The 19093-nt window shown below is 39.8% G+C and overlaps 1 protein-coding gene across 6 annotated transcripts in view; it reads left to right on the top strand.

The window, feature by feature from the left end:
- The window catches only part of ktn1 (kinectin 1), a 192361-nt gene that overhangs the window by 120905 nt on the left and 52363 nt on the right, over nt 1-19093 (top strand). For all 6 annotated transcript variants that reach the window (XM_059957483.1, XM_059957473.1, XM_059957491.1 and 3 more), the window contains 8 exons: nt 2272-2366; nt 4415-4559; nt 5338-5449; nt 13810-13997; nt 15080-15148; nt 16515-16552; nt 17520-17601; nt 18488-18556. In XM_059957483.1, coding sequence (XP_059813466.1) covers nt 2272-2366; nt 4415-4559; nt 5338-5449; nt 13810-13997; nt 15080-15148; nt 16515-16552; nt 17520-17601; nt 18488-18556 — 798 coding nt within the window. The remainder of the gene's footprint in view (nt 1-2271; nt 2367-4414; nt 4560-5337; nt 5450-13809; nt 13998-15079; nt 15149-16514; nt 16553-17519; nt 17602-18487; nt 18557-19093) is intronic.

Here is a 19093-nt window from a genome sequence, read left to right as displayed (position 1 = left end):
AGTTTAAAAAAAAAACACAACACGGATTCCTCAACAGGCAGAAGTGGCTAATGTTACAGAGGTCATCTCCCATTTTTCTAAATAAATAAATCTCTGGAGAGTAAAGGACCAATCTACATGATCTTTCCTTACAAGATGATTTCTTCATTTGGCATTCAATTTAGCAAACTGCTGTATTGTCTCCAAGCATCTCTTCAAGAATCTTTGTCTTTGTGTAACATTGAGAAACATTGGCATTTATAAATGGTAACTCAGCGTGTTACTCAACACCAAGAACTGTATGCAATCATTCTGGAATAAGAATATTTTTTTCAAAATGGCTTGTCTCCAGCATGAACATTCTCCTGTGACCAAAGGCTTTGTATGCCTGCTGTTTATTGACACTCAGTATGAGCATGTGTCAGAAACTGGTGGGGAAACTGCCCTTGCTGGGTCTCAACAACTCTTTCTGCAGTTGAATGCTGGACTTTTTAACAGTAAGGCCACAGTCAGTACGTGTGCGCAGCAATGTCTCTAGTCCCATTACGCTGAGCACTGGCACCCGCCCCCCCCCACCACCAAATCTGTGTGCTCAGCTTGCTGCTGGTCACTCTGCTGACACATGACTGTCTCACAGGATCCAGCTCAAACTGCGTCATCAAATTTGTGATTGACACAACAGTGGTTGGCCTCATCAAAAACAATGACAGGATGGAGTATAGAGAACAAGTGAAGTGGGTGGTAGATTGGTGTGAGAGGAACAAACTAAACCTGAACATGGAGAAGACAAAGGAAATCATTGTGGACTTTGGGAAGGTACTGACGAAACATCACCCTCTGCGAATACATGACTCCTCTGTCGAGAGTGTTAAGTGTCCCAAGTTCATGGATGACCTCACCTGGTCCCTTCATATCACCTTCCTGAACAAGAAGGCACAGCAACACCTCCACTTACTAAGAAGATTGAGGCAACTGAGGCCCCCCCTCCCCACATCTTAACTGCATTTTACGGGAGTACTATTGAGAGTGTTTGACAAATTGCATCTCCATCTAGTATGGGAACAGTCGAGCATTGGATCAGAAGGGCTGTGAGAACAGCTAAGAGGATCATTGTGGATGTTTATCAGGAGCACTACATATGCAGGACCCCTAGTGTTGTTAAGGATCCCATCCATCCATCAAACATCCTCTTTGACTTTCTACCATCAGAAGGGGACTAGGGTGCATAAACCCAACAACTGTGTGATTCATCTGTAGATTTTGTCCTTGACTTCATAAGTTATTGTGTATTATGTGTACTGCTGTACTTCACACTCTGTTTCGAAGAAACTTTGTCTCATTTCTATATACATTATATGGTTATATATGTTATACATTATATGCATGTATACAATTAAATGACAATTAAATGCATGTTAACGCATGTTTAAATACAGTTAAATGCATGTATACAGTTAAATGACTGCTTGAAATGAACATGTCAGTAGTTGTGCAAACTCTTCACATTAGATGTTGGTTGCTGCTATACCTTGAGGTGAAAACATACTGAACTTCTGTTCTTGAAATTGAGTTAGGGCATTAATATTTGATGTAAGATACCAAGATAAATTCTGTGAAGGTTAATATTGAAACTAGTTGGAATTAAGCAATGTATTGGGAAAAATCAACATAGGTATGTTGGACTGAATTTGTCAGTGCAGTGGATTTGTAAAAGATGCTACAAAACTAAATTAATTTTTTGGATTTTGTTAGAATTGGGGCATAGAATTTGAACAAATAGATGTCCACATGACATACATATGGTACATTTTCATTGCCTGTCTCCAGTTTTCTGTGACTCTCAGCATTCTGGTCATGCCCTCTACCATCAGGGTGGAGGTCCAGGAGCCTGAAGACCCATACTCAACAAATTGCAAACAGCTTCTTTCCCTCCATCAGATTCCTGAATGGTCCTGGAACTCTACCCTATTATTCTTTTTGTACTATTTATTTTGTAATTTAAAGCTTTTTATCTGTACTCTTGCTGCAAAACAACAAATTTTACATCAGATAAGACAGTGATAATAAGCTTGATTCTTATTCTGATGTGAACTGGTGCTGATGTGGTCTATTACTGTGATAAAAACGATTCTACTAATTTCATTGTCAACTAAAATTAAGGTTTTTTTTGCACTTTTTTTTCTCCCAAATACTGTTGCTAATTTTATAGTCTAATCTCATAATCTGAACTTCAAATTTGCAAAGAATAATGAATCATTTCTATAATTGTAATCCCAAAAATATTTCATGCAGTTTCGCCAACTTCAAGAACAAACAGAAGCATTGAAGCAAGAAAATAGGATCTTGAGGGATGCTGTGAGCAAAGCACCCAGTCAAATGGAGAGCAAGTGAGTATCCTTGGGAGCTAAAGTGTTAAGTACAAATCATTACGGTTTTGTTTATTATTTCCACAAAAGCAAATCCACAGAACTGAAATGGAAGCAAATTGCCTCAGCCTTTGGGGACTGCTGACGATAGTTCCTTATAATATTTTTCAGTGCATTAATGATAAAGGGGCACTTGGGATAATTGAACTTACACATGAGTTGACTACAATGTTTTTTTTGTTAAAAGTTAAGCCAACATACTAATGCATTTAAAATTTAGGTGAAAATTCAAATTGCAGTTAGGACAAATTTTAACTATAGAAATTCTACTTGAAGTGAACAAATTAGTTTAATTTCATGGAAAATGTATCTCCAAGAAGGCGGCGTGACGCAGCTTGCAGCAGCCACTCTGGAGCTGATCATCTGTTATTTGTGAAGTGGGGTGCCGTGCACAATCATAATCGTTTGAAAACGGACGTGGGAGCATGGAAGAACATTGGAAAATCTCCAGGAAGACCACCTTCGCTGCTGCTGCTGCTGTGAGGTCCGGGACTCTGCTGGGAAGAACAGGCCCCCAGTCCTCAGGGTCGCATTGCCGATGGCCGTTGGCGGGGCCGTCTTAATACGCTCAGCAGAGGATGGTGCTCGGAGAAGCTGTGCCGGAGGGGATGGTCGTCAGCTTGGAGGTTCAACGGACTGGGAGTCTACTGCGGTCAGGTCACTTTCAGTTGTGCTGTGTCTGCGAGGCTGGGTTCGATGGAGCTTTCATTGTGTGTTGCGTCTGTGAGGCTGAGTCAGGCGGCGCCGTGGAAGTCCATAGCGGCGGTATTCCCTTCTGCGGCCGGTGTGGGATGGCGAGTCTGTCGGGACCCTGGGGACTTGTGGAAACTGTGTGGTGATTTCTTTTGAACTTATAGTCCTTTAACATCTTTGGACTATTTTTACTGTGCCCATAGTCTTTTTTTTAATCAATTCTGCTATTGTTTGCACTGTTGTAACTATATGGTTTTGTGCAGGTCTTGTAGCTTTAGTTTTTGGTCTTGTTTGGGGAATTGGAGCTCCTTTCCGGGGAACGTGCTAAGACGGTAGCGCGATACTAATACACAGCAGCCTATCCAGACTCTGGATTGGGGATTGCCAAACGTTATGTGGATTTTCTAGTGTAGTCTGTTTTGTCATATGCTTCTGTGATATCATTCTGGAGGAACGTGGTCTCATTTTTTAACTGCATTGCATTTGTGGTTTCTAAATGACAATAAGCTGAATCTGAAAATGACTAATAAAACAGTGAATATTATAAAATTTTAACTGCTGGAAATCTGAAGTAAAGGAAAACGTTGAAGGCACTCTGACCTGCATGTTTTCAGCATTTTCTGTTTATATTATTACAACATAGTTGGAATGAATATGACTCCTTATCTATGTGATTAAATCCATGGTCCCTAAAGGAAGCCTTGTATTTCAATGAACGTAATTATTTGCCTTGGTTATTGTTAGAGATTCCAGAGGACTGTATTTGTGATTTTGAGCCGACTTCTCCTCCACAAGTTCTGGAATAACTTAATTTGCACCATCTGATGGGTGCCTTGCTATTTTAAGTTTTTAGCTTTTTAAGAGGAGAAAATTACTGTCAATAGCTAATATATCCAGCTAAATAATCAGTTTGGATCTGAGCTACAACACTCATTTGATCTCAAAGATGTGCCTTCTACTGAAATGAAATGGAAAGGTATATGTTTCTCAATTTGTAACTCACTTATCCCACAGTTTTGCTTCCCAGTGCCTCATTCCCCAACTATCCTGGATTAGTATGAGTAGTTGTCCAAGTATCTTGTTCTTACTGTAAGCCTGTCTCACTTCCCTCTCTCAAAGTTAGTAAAAAAAACTAAAGAATGCTGTGCTATCAATATTGAATAAACAGGCAAAGTTTAATGCAAAATGGGTAAATATCACATTTTTCTGCTTTCACATAAAATGTGCTGCCAGATAGGTAAAAATACTGTTTGGTTATTATAGAATGCTAGTAAAGCCAATTTTTTTTTTTCTTTTTTGGTAAATGTTGAATGTAGGCAATCGACAGAACTAAACAAACTGCGGCAAGATTATGCTAGATTAATGAATGAATTTACAGAGAAAACAAATCGCCTTCAGCAGGAAGAGGCACAGAAAAACAATCTGGAAGTTTCCTATGAACAAACAGTTCAACAACTCAAGGTATTAAAAAAAAACTAACAAATTAAAAAGAAAATTGAATAACAATTCATTGGAATGATCTTGCTCATATGTTCAGCAGATGCTTTGTGCGTTCAACATTCCGTTCTTTGGTAACATAAGCCTGTAAACTGTAGCAAGAGATTTTTTAAAAAACTCAGATTAATCTTGTTTTAATCTCACTTGTATAAGAATTTTCTTCAGTTTCATTCTTGCAATGCCTTTTTATGTGGCTTTACTCTTTATCATCCCATATTGAATAATACACTTAAGCTCTGTTTAAATGCTTGGATCATTTCTACAGATTCAATTCATTCAGGCCACTATGTTCCTTGATTACTCTTTGAAAGAGCCAAACACATCGTCCTATTTTCCTGTCCTTTTAGATTGCAAATGTTAGTGATCCTCTATTTCATTCTTGTCTGTTAATCTAAATGCAATATTGATATTGATTAATTTCTTTTTGGCATAGCCTGTTAATTGAATATCCTGAATACTGTAAAGAATAGGATTATCTTGCACTGTAATTTAAAGATGGCCTAATGCTCATTCTTGTTCTATGGAACAAGGTGAACATAGTGATAAGAGAAATATTTAGACTCGTAGTTCGTTTTTGAATTTGCCTATGTAGCTGAACTGGATATTTTACAATTATCTGTGCAGTACAGTACTCTTTCTCTTAGGAGATAGAATATATTTGTGTCTAAGGCTTTTTAGAATGTTTGTGCTTTTAATGATTTGGAAGGTAAGTTAATTTAATTTCTATTTTTTATTCCCAAAGAGTAAACTGCAGGAGGAAGCTGAAAGGAGACAAGAGGAAGTGCAGAAATATCTCAGGAACATAACTGCAGAGCATGACAAAAGACTAACAGAAGTTCAGAATGCAAAACAAGGTATCTATTTAGTGGAGCAGATAGATACTTAACCCTTGGGCTCTTACAGGCCTCTGTGTTTTTAAAGTTTCATTGTTCCTTGTGCTCATAACTTGCAGCTTACCAGCTGTTAAGACCATAAAACATAAGAACAGAATCAGGCCACTCAGCCCATCAAGTCTCCTCTGCCTTTCCATCATGACTGACATATTATTCATCTCAACCCCATTCTCCTGCCTTCTCCCTGTAATCTTTGACACCCTGACTGATCAAGAACCTAGCAACCTCCACTATATGACTTGCTTCCGTAGCCACCCACGGCAATGAATTTCACAGATTCACCACCCTACAGCTAAAAATATTCCTCATCTTTTTTTCTCAATGAACATCCTTCTATTCTGACCCTGTGCCCTCTGGATGTAGACTAGTGCACTCTAGGAAATATCCTCTCCATTTCCACTCTATCTAGGCCTTACAATATTTAATGGGTCTCAATGATATCCCATTCTCTCCCCCCTCCCTCCCCTTTCTTATGAACTCCAGTGAGTACAAACTCAGAGCCATCAAATGCTCACCATGCATTAACCCTTTCATTCCTGGCATCATTCTCCTGAAACACCTATGGACCTTCTCCAATGGCAGCACATCTTTTCTTGGATAAAGGGCCCAGAACTGCTCTCAATTCTCCAAGTGCAGTTGACCAATGCCTTATTAAAGCTTCAGCATTACATCTGTGCTCTTGTATTTTAGTCCTTTCATATTGAATACTAGTATAATGCATTTCCGTTCCTTACCACTGACTCGCCTATAAGTTAATCTTCAGGGAATCCTGCGTGAGGGCTCCCAAGTCCATTTGAACCTCTGATTTTTAAGTTTCCTCCCTGTACAGAAAATAGTGTACACCTTTATACATTTTACCTAAAGTGACTATGTACTTCCCTACACCGTATTCCATCTGCCACTTCTTTGTCCATTCTTCCAGTCTCCCAGATTCCCTGCTTCCTCAACACTAACTGCCCCTCCAGTTAACTTGGTATGGTCTGCAAACTTGGCCACAAATCCCCATCAATTCTGTCATCTAAGTTATTGAAGTAGAACATGGGAAAAAAAAGTGGTCCCAATACTAACCCCTGTGGAGCACCACCACTCACTGGCAGCCAATCAGAAAAGACCCCCTTATCCTCATTCTTTGCCTCCTGCCAGTCAGCAAATCTTCTATCCATGCTAGTATCAATCCTGTAGTATCATGGGCTTTTATCGTGTTAAGCAGACACATATACAACCCCTTGTAAAAGGCCTTCTGAAAATCCAAATAAATAGACATACACAGACTCTTTGTTATTTGATAGTACACCAAATACCTACATGTGAATTCTCAGTAAATAGCAATTAAAGTTTGTCTGAATACGATTTGTCATCTCTTTTGATCTGGCAATGTTTTAGAATTAGATTTAATAAGCTGCAGAGACGTCTGCATTTTGTTTTAGACATTCCTTTTGAAAAAGATTGTCTGAAGATAACTGCCTTCGTGCTTCATTGTACATAGCTCTAAAACATCGAGAAAGAATTGCAGAAGCCAGCATTCTGAAATAAAGAGGGCTATCACATCTGCTGTTAACCTGGTGTAATAAACAAATTGGATTGGATCCAAGTCACCTTTGAGGCAAGAGTTGATTGGGCCAATAACCAATTTCCTTAAAGCTTCATAACAGGTGATATAAGCACTACCAGGAAGTATTGATTAAGGCAGGTCACAGAACTCTAATGGTGCACTAGTACGATCGATGCTTTTTTTTGAAGCAGGTGGAAACCTCAAGAATGCACAAGTGAGGGGTTGAATATGTCTGTAAATTGGTCCACACAAATCTTGAGTAGACAATAGGTGCAGAAGTAGACCATTCAGCCCCTCGAGTCTGCGCTGCCATTCTGAGATCATGGCTGATCATTCACTATCAATACCCAGTCCCTGCCTTGCCCCCATATCCCTTGATTCCCCTATCCATCAGATATCTATCTAGCTCCTTCTTGAAAGCATCCAGAAAATTGGCCTCCACCGTCTTCCGAGGCAGTGCATTCCGCACCTCCACAACTCTCTGGGAGAAGAAGTTTTTCCTCAACTCTGTTTTAAATAACTGACCTCTTATTTTCAATCCATGCCCTCTGGTACTGGACTCTCCAAACATCTGGAACATATTTCCTGCCTCAATCCTATCAAATCCTTTAATTATCTTAAACGTTTCAATCAGATCCCCTCTCAATCTCCTCAGTTCCAGTGTGTACAAGCCCAATCTCTCCAATCTCTCTGCATAAGACAGCCCTGCCATCCCAGGAATCAACCTAGTGAATCTACGCTGCACTTCCTCAATTGCCAGAATCTCCTTCCTTAAACCTGGAGACCAAAACTACACAATATTCCAGGTGTGGTCTCACCAGGGCCCTGTACAAATGCAAAAGGACATCCTTGCTCTTGTACTCAATTCCCCTTGTAATAAAGGCCAACATTCCATTTGCCCTCTTCACTGCCTGTTGCACTTGCTCATTCACCTTCATTGACTGATGAACTAGGACTCCTAGGTCTCTTTGCATTTCTCCCTTACCTAACTCTACACTGTTCAGACAATACTCTGCCCTCTTGTTCCTGCTTCCAAAGTGGATAACTTCACATTTATTCACATTGAATGACATCTGCCAAGTATCTGCCCACTCACCCAGCCTATCCAAGTCTCCCTGTATTCTCCTAATGTCCTCTTCGCATGTCACACTGCCACCCAGTTTAGTATCGTCAGCAAACTTGCTGATATAGTTTTCAATGCCCTCATCTAAATCGTTGACATAAATCGTAAAGAGCTGTGGTCCCAATACAGAGCCCTGTGGTACCCCACTAGTCACCTCCAGCCAGTCCGAGAAACACCCATTCACTGCTATCCTTTGCTTTCTATCTGCCAACCAGTTTTCTATCCATGTTGAAACCCTGCCCCCGATGCCATGAGCTCTGATTTTACTCACCAATCTCCTATGTGGCACCTTATCGAATGCCTTCTGAAAATCTAGGTACACTATATCCACTGGCTTACCCTCATCTAACATCCTTGTTACACCCTCAAAAAAACTCCAACAGATTAGTCAAGCATGATTTGCCCTTGGTAAATCTATGCTGGCTCGGCCTAATCCTATTGCTGCCATCAAGATATGCCACTATTTTGTCCTTAATAATGGACTCACGCATCTTCCCCACGACTGACGTTAGGCTAACAGGACGATAGTTCTCCGTTTTCTCCTTCCCTCCCTTCTTGAAAAGTGGGATAACATTAGCCACTCTCCAATCTTCAGGAACTGATCCTGAATCTAAGGAACATTGGAAAATGATTACCAATGCATCTGCAATTTCCTGAGCCACCTCTTTTAGAACCCACGGATGCAGACTATCTGGACCCGGGGATTTATTAGCCTTCAGTCCTATCAGTCTACTCATCACAGTTTCTTTCCTAATGTCAATCTGTTTCAATTCCTCTGATATCTTATGACACTGGCCCATCCATACTAAGGGGAGATTGCTTGTGTCCTCCCTGGTGAAGACAGATCTAAAGTACGCATTAAATTTTGTTGCCATTTCCCTGTTTCCCATAACAATTTCTCCCAATTCATTCTTCAAGGGGCCAACATTGTTCTTAACTATCTTCTTTCTCTTCACCTAGCTAAAAAAGCTTTTGCTATCCCCTTTTATATTCCTGGCTAGACTGAGCTCATACCTGATTTTTTTTCTCTCCGTATTGCTTTTTTAGTTAAGATCTGCTGTTCCTTAAAACTTTCCCAATCATCTGTATTCCCACTCATCTTAGCCCTGTCATACTTCTTTTCTTTAATGCTATACAATCTCTGGCTTCCTTTGTCAACCACTGTGGCCCCTTCCCCCTCTTTGAATCCTTCCTTCTCATTGGAATGAACTGCTTTTGTATTATCCCCAAGAATATCTGCTGCTGCTGATCCACTGTCTTTCCTGCCAGGGCATCTGCCCATTTAACTTTGGCCAGCTCTTCCCTCATGGCTCCGTAGTCTCCTTTATTTAATTGCAACACTGACACCTCTGATCTGCCCTTATCCCTCTCAAATTGTGGATAAAAACTTATCATGTTATGATCACTACTTCCTAATGGCTCCTTTACTTTAAGATCACTTATCAATTCCTGTTCATTACACATCACCAAGTCCAAAATAGCCTCGTTCCTGGTTGGCTCAAGCACAAGCTGTTCCAAAAATACATCCCTTAGACACTCCACAAACTCCCTATCCTGGGGTCCAGCAACTACCTGATTCTCCCAGTTCACCTGCATGTTGAAATCTCCCATAACGACTGCATTACCTTCAGCACATGCCAATGTTAACTCTCTAATCAACTTGTACCCAATATCCACGCTACTGTTTGGGGGCCTGTACACAACACCCATTAGGGTCTTTTTACCCTTACTGTTCCTCAGCTCAATCCACACAGACTCTACTTCCCCTGTTCCTAAGTCACCCCTTGCTAAGGACTGAATCTCATTTCTCACCAACAGGGACACCCCACCCCCTCTTCCCATATTTCTGTCTCTACGATAGCACATATACCCTGGTACACTCAATTCCCAGGCCTGATCCCCTTGCAGCCATGTCTCCGTTATCCCAACAATATCGTAGTTCCCCATTTTCATCTGAGCTTCAAGCTCATCTGTCTTATTTCTGACACTACGCACATTCAAGTATAGAATTCTTAGCCCATTCCTCCTCTCTTTGCTTAAAACACTGTCTATTGTACCTAACCCAGCTCCTTGAACTTCCATCGGGCTAATTGCACCTTGAATTTTGATGACCTTCTCAAGATCACCCAAACCTTCTACACATTTAACCCCATGCTCTTTCTGACCAACCCTCTGTACACGTAACTTTTCCAACACCTGTTCTGTCTCACCTTTCTCCTTTACACAATTAATATTTGGGAAACGTGTATTCCCCACCTGTCCCTTATCCTTCATCATATCATCTTCTCTCTTATTCTGGATCCCTGCCCCCTGCACATCTAGTTTAAACCCCCCTGAGCAGCACTGGCAAACATTCCTGCAAGAATATTAGTACCCCTCCAGTTCAGATGTAGACCTTCCCTTCGAAACAGATCCCAACGTCCCTGGAACAAAGACCAATTATCCAAAAACCTGAACACTTCGTTCCTGCACCATGCTCTCAGCCTCGTATTAATATGTGTAATCATTCTATTCTTCGCCTCACTCGCACGTGGCACAGGTAGCAATCCCGAGATTGTCACCCTGGAGGTCCTGCCTTTCAGCATCACTCCTAACTCCCTGAACCCTCTAAGCAGGACCCCCTCACTCACCTTACCTACATTGTTGGTCCCTACATGGACCACTACATCTGGGTTCATGCCCTCGTTCTCAAGAATAGCCTGCACCCGATCTGAGATGTCCCGGACCCTGGCACCAGGGAGGCAACATACCATCCGAGACTCCCGATCTGCCACACAAAATCTCCTATCTGCCCCCCTGACTATAGAATCCCCTAAAACTATCGCTCTCTTCTCTTCCCTCCTCCCCTTCCTAGTTGAAGGTTCAACCTCTGTGCCAGAGGCAGAACCACTACAACTCATTCCTGGTAGGTCATCCCCATCAACAGTATCCAGAACGGTATACTTATTGTTAATGGGAATGGCCGCAGGGGTGCTCTGCTCTCTCTGCCTGCTCCCCCTGCCTCTCTGGACCGTCAGGTAGTTAGCTAAGACTGCTATTGTTGGATACCTTTCACCCTCTTGAAGGATGCACAGATGGCAGTGTCAGAGATTGTAATTACAAGATCATCCTGAGATGGGGGGGACTTGAGTAGGCTTTCTTACAGTTCTCCCAGTCATGCTGTGTGTAAGGCATTGAGCTCATCCAGGAGTGATGTGTTGTTGCTACTGATGCTATTCAATCTCACCTCGTAGGATATAATATCACGCAAACCCTGCTACATCAGAGTTTAGTCTGAAATTGCTTGCACTCAGTGACCTTCTAGATGTTGTAGCTGCGACTTTGGGTCTCTAGTCCTGTAATTCACAGTTCTAGCTTTCAGCAGATTACCAATCTCCTGGTTTATTCAGGGCCTCTGACTGGGGGACAACCCAGAATGTGTGTACACACATGTCCCAATGAGTCAGTGTCAAAAATATATTCATTTAGGTCTACTGACAGATCCTTGAATAACTCAAAGCAGTCCCAAATTCAGTCCTCTGTTTCTGTGCACATGACAGCAGGCACCATTGCCTTTTGCCTTGCCCAATACTACTAGTCCATGCAGTGGATTGTAAAACTCTTGGGTGGGGTTGCTTATTTTACTTTTGAGGTTTAGCACAGAGGAGGCACTTCCAGCCCTCCAAGCCATGCCACCCAGCAGTCCCTCAGTTCAATCCTAGTCTACTCGTGGGACAATTTACAATTACAATGACCAGTTAATCTGGAGAGTTGGAAGTGAGCCATGTCTTTCTGAAATAGAATACACACCAGTCCCTTGTGACCCTCTGGTAAAATAATCTTGCTCTGAAGTCTTCAATCTTGTTTTCTCATGATTGCATTTTAGCCCAAAGAATGCTATGATAGGGCGAGTGGTGGTTTAGGACTCTGAAGCTGACAGTTCATTCATTTTGAAATGGGTAAAATTATGTTGAGCAGCTGAGCCCTTTGTTTTCAGAAATAATTTTGAGATCTGTGTTTATTTTCTTGACACGAGTTAGTGCAGTTTTTTTTTAATCAGGGTGCTTTAGGGTTCTATAACTTTCAATTGCATTTTCACATTGGCCAATGAGTGTGACGCTGCATGTGTGAATCTTTGTTTCTTATTGCGTTGTACTGTAGTTGTTGGTTGGCTTTCTGCTCTGCCTGGCATCCATAAATTTAAAAAGGGTGATGAAAACACAGCAGCTCAGGTAGTAACTGTGGAAAGAGATAATGGGTCTTCTACCAGAAATATTTGTTTGCTTTTTCTCTCCATAGATACTGCCTGACCTGCCTTTTATTCCCCACATTTTCTGTTTTTAATTTAGATTTCTTGCACCCAGTTGTTTTTGTTTTAATTATTTAATATGTGTAAATGTATTTTCTCTTCATCCTCTACCTCTACCTTTGCAGTTGCTTTTTTTCACCTGCACACTTAGACTTTATTTTGGTTCTGAGAAATTTATGAATGAGGCCATTAGCTGATTGTGTTCCTTTGAAACCAAAATGAATTAACCCGCCCCACCCCACCCTGTATTTACCACTGTCTGTGCATTGCTGGTTACAGCAGGTTGGGTGATATTCCATTTGCTTTTAATCCATTTACTCAGTTGAGACTGGTGCTCTATGTTGCATCACAACAGTCGAGCCTTTACAATTTTATCTTTAACATTCAGACTGTTTTTAAAAAAAAAGAATTATTCAAAATTATAACATTTAATGATTAACATATTAAAGCTCAGATGAAGGGTTTTTTTAAAAAAAAAAATTCACTTGCCTTTTTACGCCTAACATTCAAGATGGGATCTTCCATTATTATGATTAGATTCTAATTCCAGGTTGTGTTTGGCTGCCTGGGATCAGAATTGTACATTCTCCTGCTGCTGTTACTCTGAAAAATGTTACTCAGTACATTCCAGACTTGAGTCAATCTTGAAGTTTCTTGGAATCGCTCCAGCTGGAGTGGTTGAAAGCTTGGAAATTCCATTTGACTCCCATGACTGTAACTGGCATAAACAAGACCATTTACTTTGGAATCTTCCATTTTGAACACAAATATTTAAAGTTTTTGGGAAAACACCATAGTTTCTTCAATCTATCCATGCAGTTGTAAGTCTTCATCTAGTGTGCTATACAGGTGCAGCAAAACTTCCCTTTCCTTGTGTATCTGAATATTGTATTGGATTAAAAACCTGTGGAGAACTGGAGTAACTAATACAAAGATTTACTTTTATCTGCAGACATTGGAAACTGCTGTGCAATTTGCTTCATTAACAGCTGTTAACACAGTTTGTCTCACCACTGCTGTCAGACCAAAATTTTGTTTTTTTTTGTGTTCTTCATGCAAATGCTAATTTTCTTTTTTTTGTTGCAGTTAATGATGGAAGCTCGTGTTTATTGTTGACTTGGTTATCTGCATGAGACTATTGCTATAATGTTGTAAGATTTATGTAGAGAATCAAAAAGAATGTGACTGAAAACTTGATATATTTTGAAAAGTCTCTGCTAATAATTCAGCTGCAGGGAAGTTGAGCATTTGTAAAATAGTAATGTACTTTTGTAAAGTGGGCAAATATTTTATAATAAAGACTGCCAAGTTCAGAATGCATTTTAATTTGTTAATTGTGGCTTTTTTGTATCTTTTAGATTTACAAAATAAACTTATGGTTGCTGAGAGTGAAATTAGCAACAAAAACAAAGAGGTGCAGAGCCTGCACAGTAAGCTCACAGATACTATGTTATCTAAGCAACAAATGGAACAAAAGATGTTGCAGCTGGTAAATGCAGAACAAAAGCGAGCTACTGCAGATGATGCTATGAAGATCCAAGTGCAGGTATTAGCAAAGCTAAGTTTCCCTTTCTTTTAAGAAAAAAGTGTTTCAGTACTATGCACTTCCACCAAAAGATGCATAAAGAAAGTATAAAAAAAAATTCTCATTCTATATTATAGCTGGTTGTTCTTAAACATTGTCTTTCTTATAGGTCATTTTTTAAAAATCTGACATATTAATGTGGTAATAAAGATTGTTTTTTGTTTGTGTGAGGCCTGGCTAGTGAATTATTGCATAATTTTAGTCATGTTCCATGTGCTGTTCTGCCCTTCAGTAAGGGAAGGAGATTAAGCCAACTTTTCCACGTACCAAAAGGATTTTGTCAGTCAAGAGTAGTTCACTGTGAAATCATCCATTCTCCCTGTATTCAATTGTATTGTGCCAACAGCATTTATCAAATAGTTTTCATCCCACAATAGCCATCTTCTGTGTTGTGCACAGCTCCAGCATTGATTCCAAACTATTTCATTCTGTGCCTCCACTAATACAAAGCTATACCTTCACAGCAAAATAAAAAATATTTTTTTATTGGATAAGTACTATTGCTAATAAGAAATGAATGTTGTAGTTTGTAAAGGCTTTGTGTTTGGACTTCATACAGATTATTGGTAAGTTGGAAGAACTTCAAGCTCTGAATCTTTCATCAGTTAATTTGTAATTAACTCAGAGCTAAGTGTGGTCTTCAGTAAAAATTTCCATTGATATAATTCCCATACCTTCCTAAAACAGTAGTTAATCTTCCATGAACATTGAAACTTTTGATTTCACTGCTTCTTCCTTATTATATCTCTCAAACCTATTTGGATCTTAAATTTCTGCCCAGTTTGATTAAAGAGTGCTTTGACCTAATTGAAAGTAGTGCCTTTGAAGATTTTGGGTCCAGCTAGGAAGTGGGAGAACCCCAACACCTACTGAAAGTAGAATAAAAGTGAAAACAAGATCTGTCATTGCTAGGGCAAGTATAATCAGACATTTGGGAAAGGACATTTGAATATATTATTAAACAGTTATTTTCATAATTGAGGTTTGATATGTTTCTTAAACTAACTTTTAGTCATTTCCTTTCTCTTCTGTATTCTTAAAAGGACCTGTTGGAACAGAAGCAAACAATGAGTGCTCAACTCCAAAATCTCCATGCCCAAATGGCAACTCAGGTACAGAGATGCTTGAAGATGTAAATTTCAAATTATCAATGTTTAAAATGTGAATTATCTTGTACTTTTAAATTAAGTTATGACACAACCGTGGTGGGTCTCATCAGCAAGAATGACAATCAGCTTACAGAGAAGAGGTGCAGTGGCTAATAGACTGGTGCAGAGCCAACAACCTGTCTCTTAATGTGAACAAAAGAGATGGTTGTTGACTTCAGGAGGATACAGAGTGACCACTCCCTGCTGAACATCGACGGCTCCTCAGTAGAGATCGTAAAGAGCACCAAATTTCTTGGTGTTCACCTGGTGGAGAATCTCACCTGGTCCCTCAACACCAGCTCCATAGCAAAGAAAGCCCAGCAGCGTCTCTACTCTCTGCAAAGGCTGAGGAAAGTCCATCTCTTCCTCCCCCACCTCTCCCCCCCCCCCCCCCCCCCATCCTCATCACATTATACAGGGGTTGTATTGACAGCATCCTGAGCAGCTGTATCACTGCCTGGTTCGGAAATTGCACCATTTCGGATCGCAAGATCCTGCAGCGGATGGTGAGGTCAGCTGAGAAGATCATCAGGGTTTCTCTTTCTGCCATCACGGACATTTACACTACACGCTGCATCTGCAAAGGAAACAGCATTATGAAGGACTCCATGCACCCCTCATACAATCTCTTCTCCCTCCTGCCGTCTGGGAAAAGGCTCCGAAGCATTCGGGCTCTCACGACCAGACTATGTAACAGTTTCTTCCCCCAAGCTATTAGGCTCAATACTCAGAGCCTGGACTGACACCTTGCCCTATTGTCCTGTTTATTATTTATTGTAATGCCTGCACTGTTTTTGTGCACTTTATGCAGTCCTGGGTAGGTCTGTAGTCCAGTGTAGCTTTCTCTGTGGATTTTTTTTACGTAGTTCGTCTAGTTTTTGTACTGTCATGTAACACCATGGTCCTGAAAAACATTCTCATTTTTACTATGTACTGTACTAGCAGTTATGACAATAAAAGTGACTTTACTTATTGCTGGTAGGTTCCAAATACCTTCTGTTTGATGCATTACGGCAGTTACTCATTAGCCTACTGAGCTACCTAATTTCTGTATTTGATTTGTATGCTGAGCTAGGACATTGAAATCTCCATACTTCCTGTTAATCTTGTGACATCATAAAGTGCACAAAACTGCCCTTTATTGTGTTGATACCAAATAGGTTGTCATTGTTTGCTCTAAATCTTGTATCCTTTTGGGTATGGTAAAGGTTATTGGCAAACATGAACGTTTTTGAATTTGGTTGAATATTTTCCTTCTGTAGAAAATGTGAAGTTTATCTAATGCTCAAGAATGCAGTTTACTAAATCATTTATTTATCCTTTTTTTTAGGCTTCAGCGGCTAGTGTAGTTGAAGAATTGCAGAAGAAGTAAGTCAGGGAATTAACTCTGGAGGTTACCATCAATTGCGAGAAAATGATGGTTTGACAATTATAAAGGACCCTAATAATATTCATTTATAGACCATTAAGATCATTGGGCACCAAATGCACAGTCTAAATAAACTGAAATTGCATCCACTTGCATGCAAAATGCAATTCTCCGCCTCAACAAGGCAGAGGCACAAGTAGCCTTGTATCTTAATCAAGTAATGATGCATGACCTTCTGTACAGCTACAGAAATATTAAAATATGGGTTCTATTCTTGGAAAGCTTGCACATCGTAGCATCCACCACTTGATTTTCACAGGCGCAGCTCTGAATCATGAAGAGTAACAAGTTAATAAACAGGACCAGAATGGTTGCTAATGTAGTTACACTTATGTAACCTTCATTTCTATATATTGCTTAATTCATGGTCATAACTTCTTACAAAATTGAATAGTCGGGAGCATTTCTGGAATTTTAAGTACTGTAAAATCTACCACCCTATTTTCCACAATTTTGAAGAGTAAGTAATTTAAGTCCAATTTGTGTTGTCCAAAAGTGAAATCTTTTCTAACTGGAGGCATGCCATGTTGGGTTCCTGATTGGAAGTTTAATTAAAAATAGTTGGGCAGGCTAGCTGAATTCTTGACATCTGTTTTAAATCTGAATTGGCCCAGTTAGATCATGCAAATTAGGGAAATCTTGCCTGAAATTAATTATCTGTGTTTACACCATAAATCTTAAATTGGTTACATATTTGCAAGGGGGGGTATAGATTTAATGCAGGTATTACTGTAAAAGTCATAAATTGAGTAGTCTGGAAGACTGTCCTGTGGAAACAAGCAGAAATGCCTGTAAGTGGAAGAACAGATTTACTCTTTCCTGCTAATAATTATGGACTTCTGATAAAATATAAGATGATTGTGGGAACTCAGAGCTATGGGTTTGACTTGCGTCATCCTTTTAAAGGATTGGAGAAAAAGAGAGACAAATGAAGTTAATGGAAGAATCTTTACATCTTCGCGTAACAAGAAAAGAACAGGATATACAAGTAAGGAAACTATATTTAAACTAAGCAGATTTCCTGATTGTTACTACAATTAAGTCTTTGGATACAATTCCAGCATTGTGTTTCCTAAAATAAAATTATGTATGCATCCATGAAATTTTGCAGTCAAAATATCAAATCATTTTAATCTGGCGTTGTTTTTAAAAAGACAGTATTGTGTAAACGATGTTTCAGGCTGAAACCCTTCATCAGGACTAATGAAGGGTCTTGGCCTGAAATGTCAGCTGTACTCTTTTCCATAGATGCTGCCTGGCCTGTTGAGTTCCTCCAGCATTTTGTGTGTGTGGCCTGGATTTCCAGCAGCTGCAATTTTTTTTTCTTACTGTATATTTGTTTCTGTGGAATTGCCAGTTGGGTAGGCTATCAGAACCATTCCATTTCAATTGTCTGAAAAGTTCTGTGAAAACACAGATGAGATTGAAGTGTTTTTAACTTCAACTTCATGTGTATGTGCAAAATGTTTGCGATGAGGGCCTGTTAATTATTTCACATATTTAAATTCAATTTAATCTACTGAGTTCATATTCACTTAAATTGATGATTTAATTTCTGTAGTGTCTTTGGGTTCCTTGTATTCCAGTCTGCAGTAATGACCCAAAGAAAAATCATGTTTGGAGCTTTTGATTTGGATCCTTGTGGAATTGAGTTCACATAAATGGCATATTCTGGATGGTAGTTTAAATTTGTGAGCATAGATGGAGCTTTGTAACGTATGTCATTCTCAACATTGGCACTTTACCGTTGGCGTTACCAACACCGACTTCATTTCAGACCAAAAAGAACAAATTGACCCTTTTCACTTCTTCATGAAAACATACTTTATTTTAATTCATAATAAACAATATAATAATACCCATTTTGTATTTAGAGTTTGCACAAAGAGAAGGAAGCTTTAGAAGCTGAAGTACAAAAGCTGCAAATTCATATATCTGAACAGGTAGGTTATTTTATTGTTTAACCACATTTTTGAAAACATCCTGCCATTAACAGTGTGCATGTAGATCTTTTGTTCTTCCGACTTCTCCCAGACAGAGTTCTTCTTGTCCTGTATTCCACCTTATTAGTCCAAAAACTATGTTCCTGCTTTCTCTTAACTCTGCTGTGTCAGTTCCCCATAGTCCTCAGTCCCTTGATCTATCAAAAATGTTAAGGATCCATTTGAAAAGGAAGGTACAGAGGCCCAGGTTTTGGAACTTGCTGATAAATTTGGAGGTGTTGATAGTATAGAACACTGATGTAGATATATCTAATCTGGACACTTCTCGTGGGTTGCCCACTTGATGGATACTCTGTCAGCCTTGGAGACTGAGATCACAAGACCATCAGAAGCTTTGTGGGGTGGGGATGGGATCTTGCAGGAGTGTTTATTTTCCCTTTCAAAGTGTACGTAAACACCATTGGTTTGTGTGGGAGTGAGGCGTTGATGCTATTTATGCTACCCATTTTCAAGTTACGAAGTGATAGATGCAGGACT

This window comes from Hypanus sabinus, chromosome 2, assembly GCF_030144855.1.
Source record: "Hypanus sabinus isolate sHypSab1 chromosome 2, sHypSab1.hap1, whole genome shotgun sequence".
Classification (NCBI taxonomy): Eukaryota; Metazoa; Chordata; class Chondrichthyes; order Myliobatiformes; family Dasyatidae; genus Hypanus; species Hypanus sabinus.
Note: the sequence above shows the minus strand (reverse complement) of the source record. Positions and strands in the feature narration are given on the sequence as shown.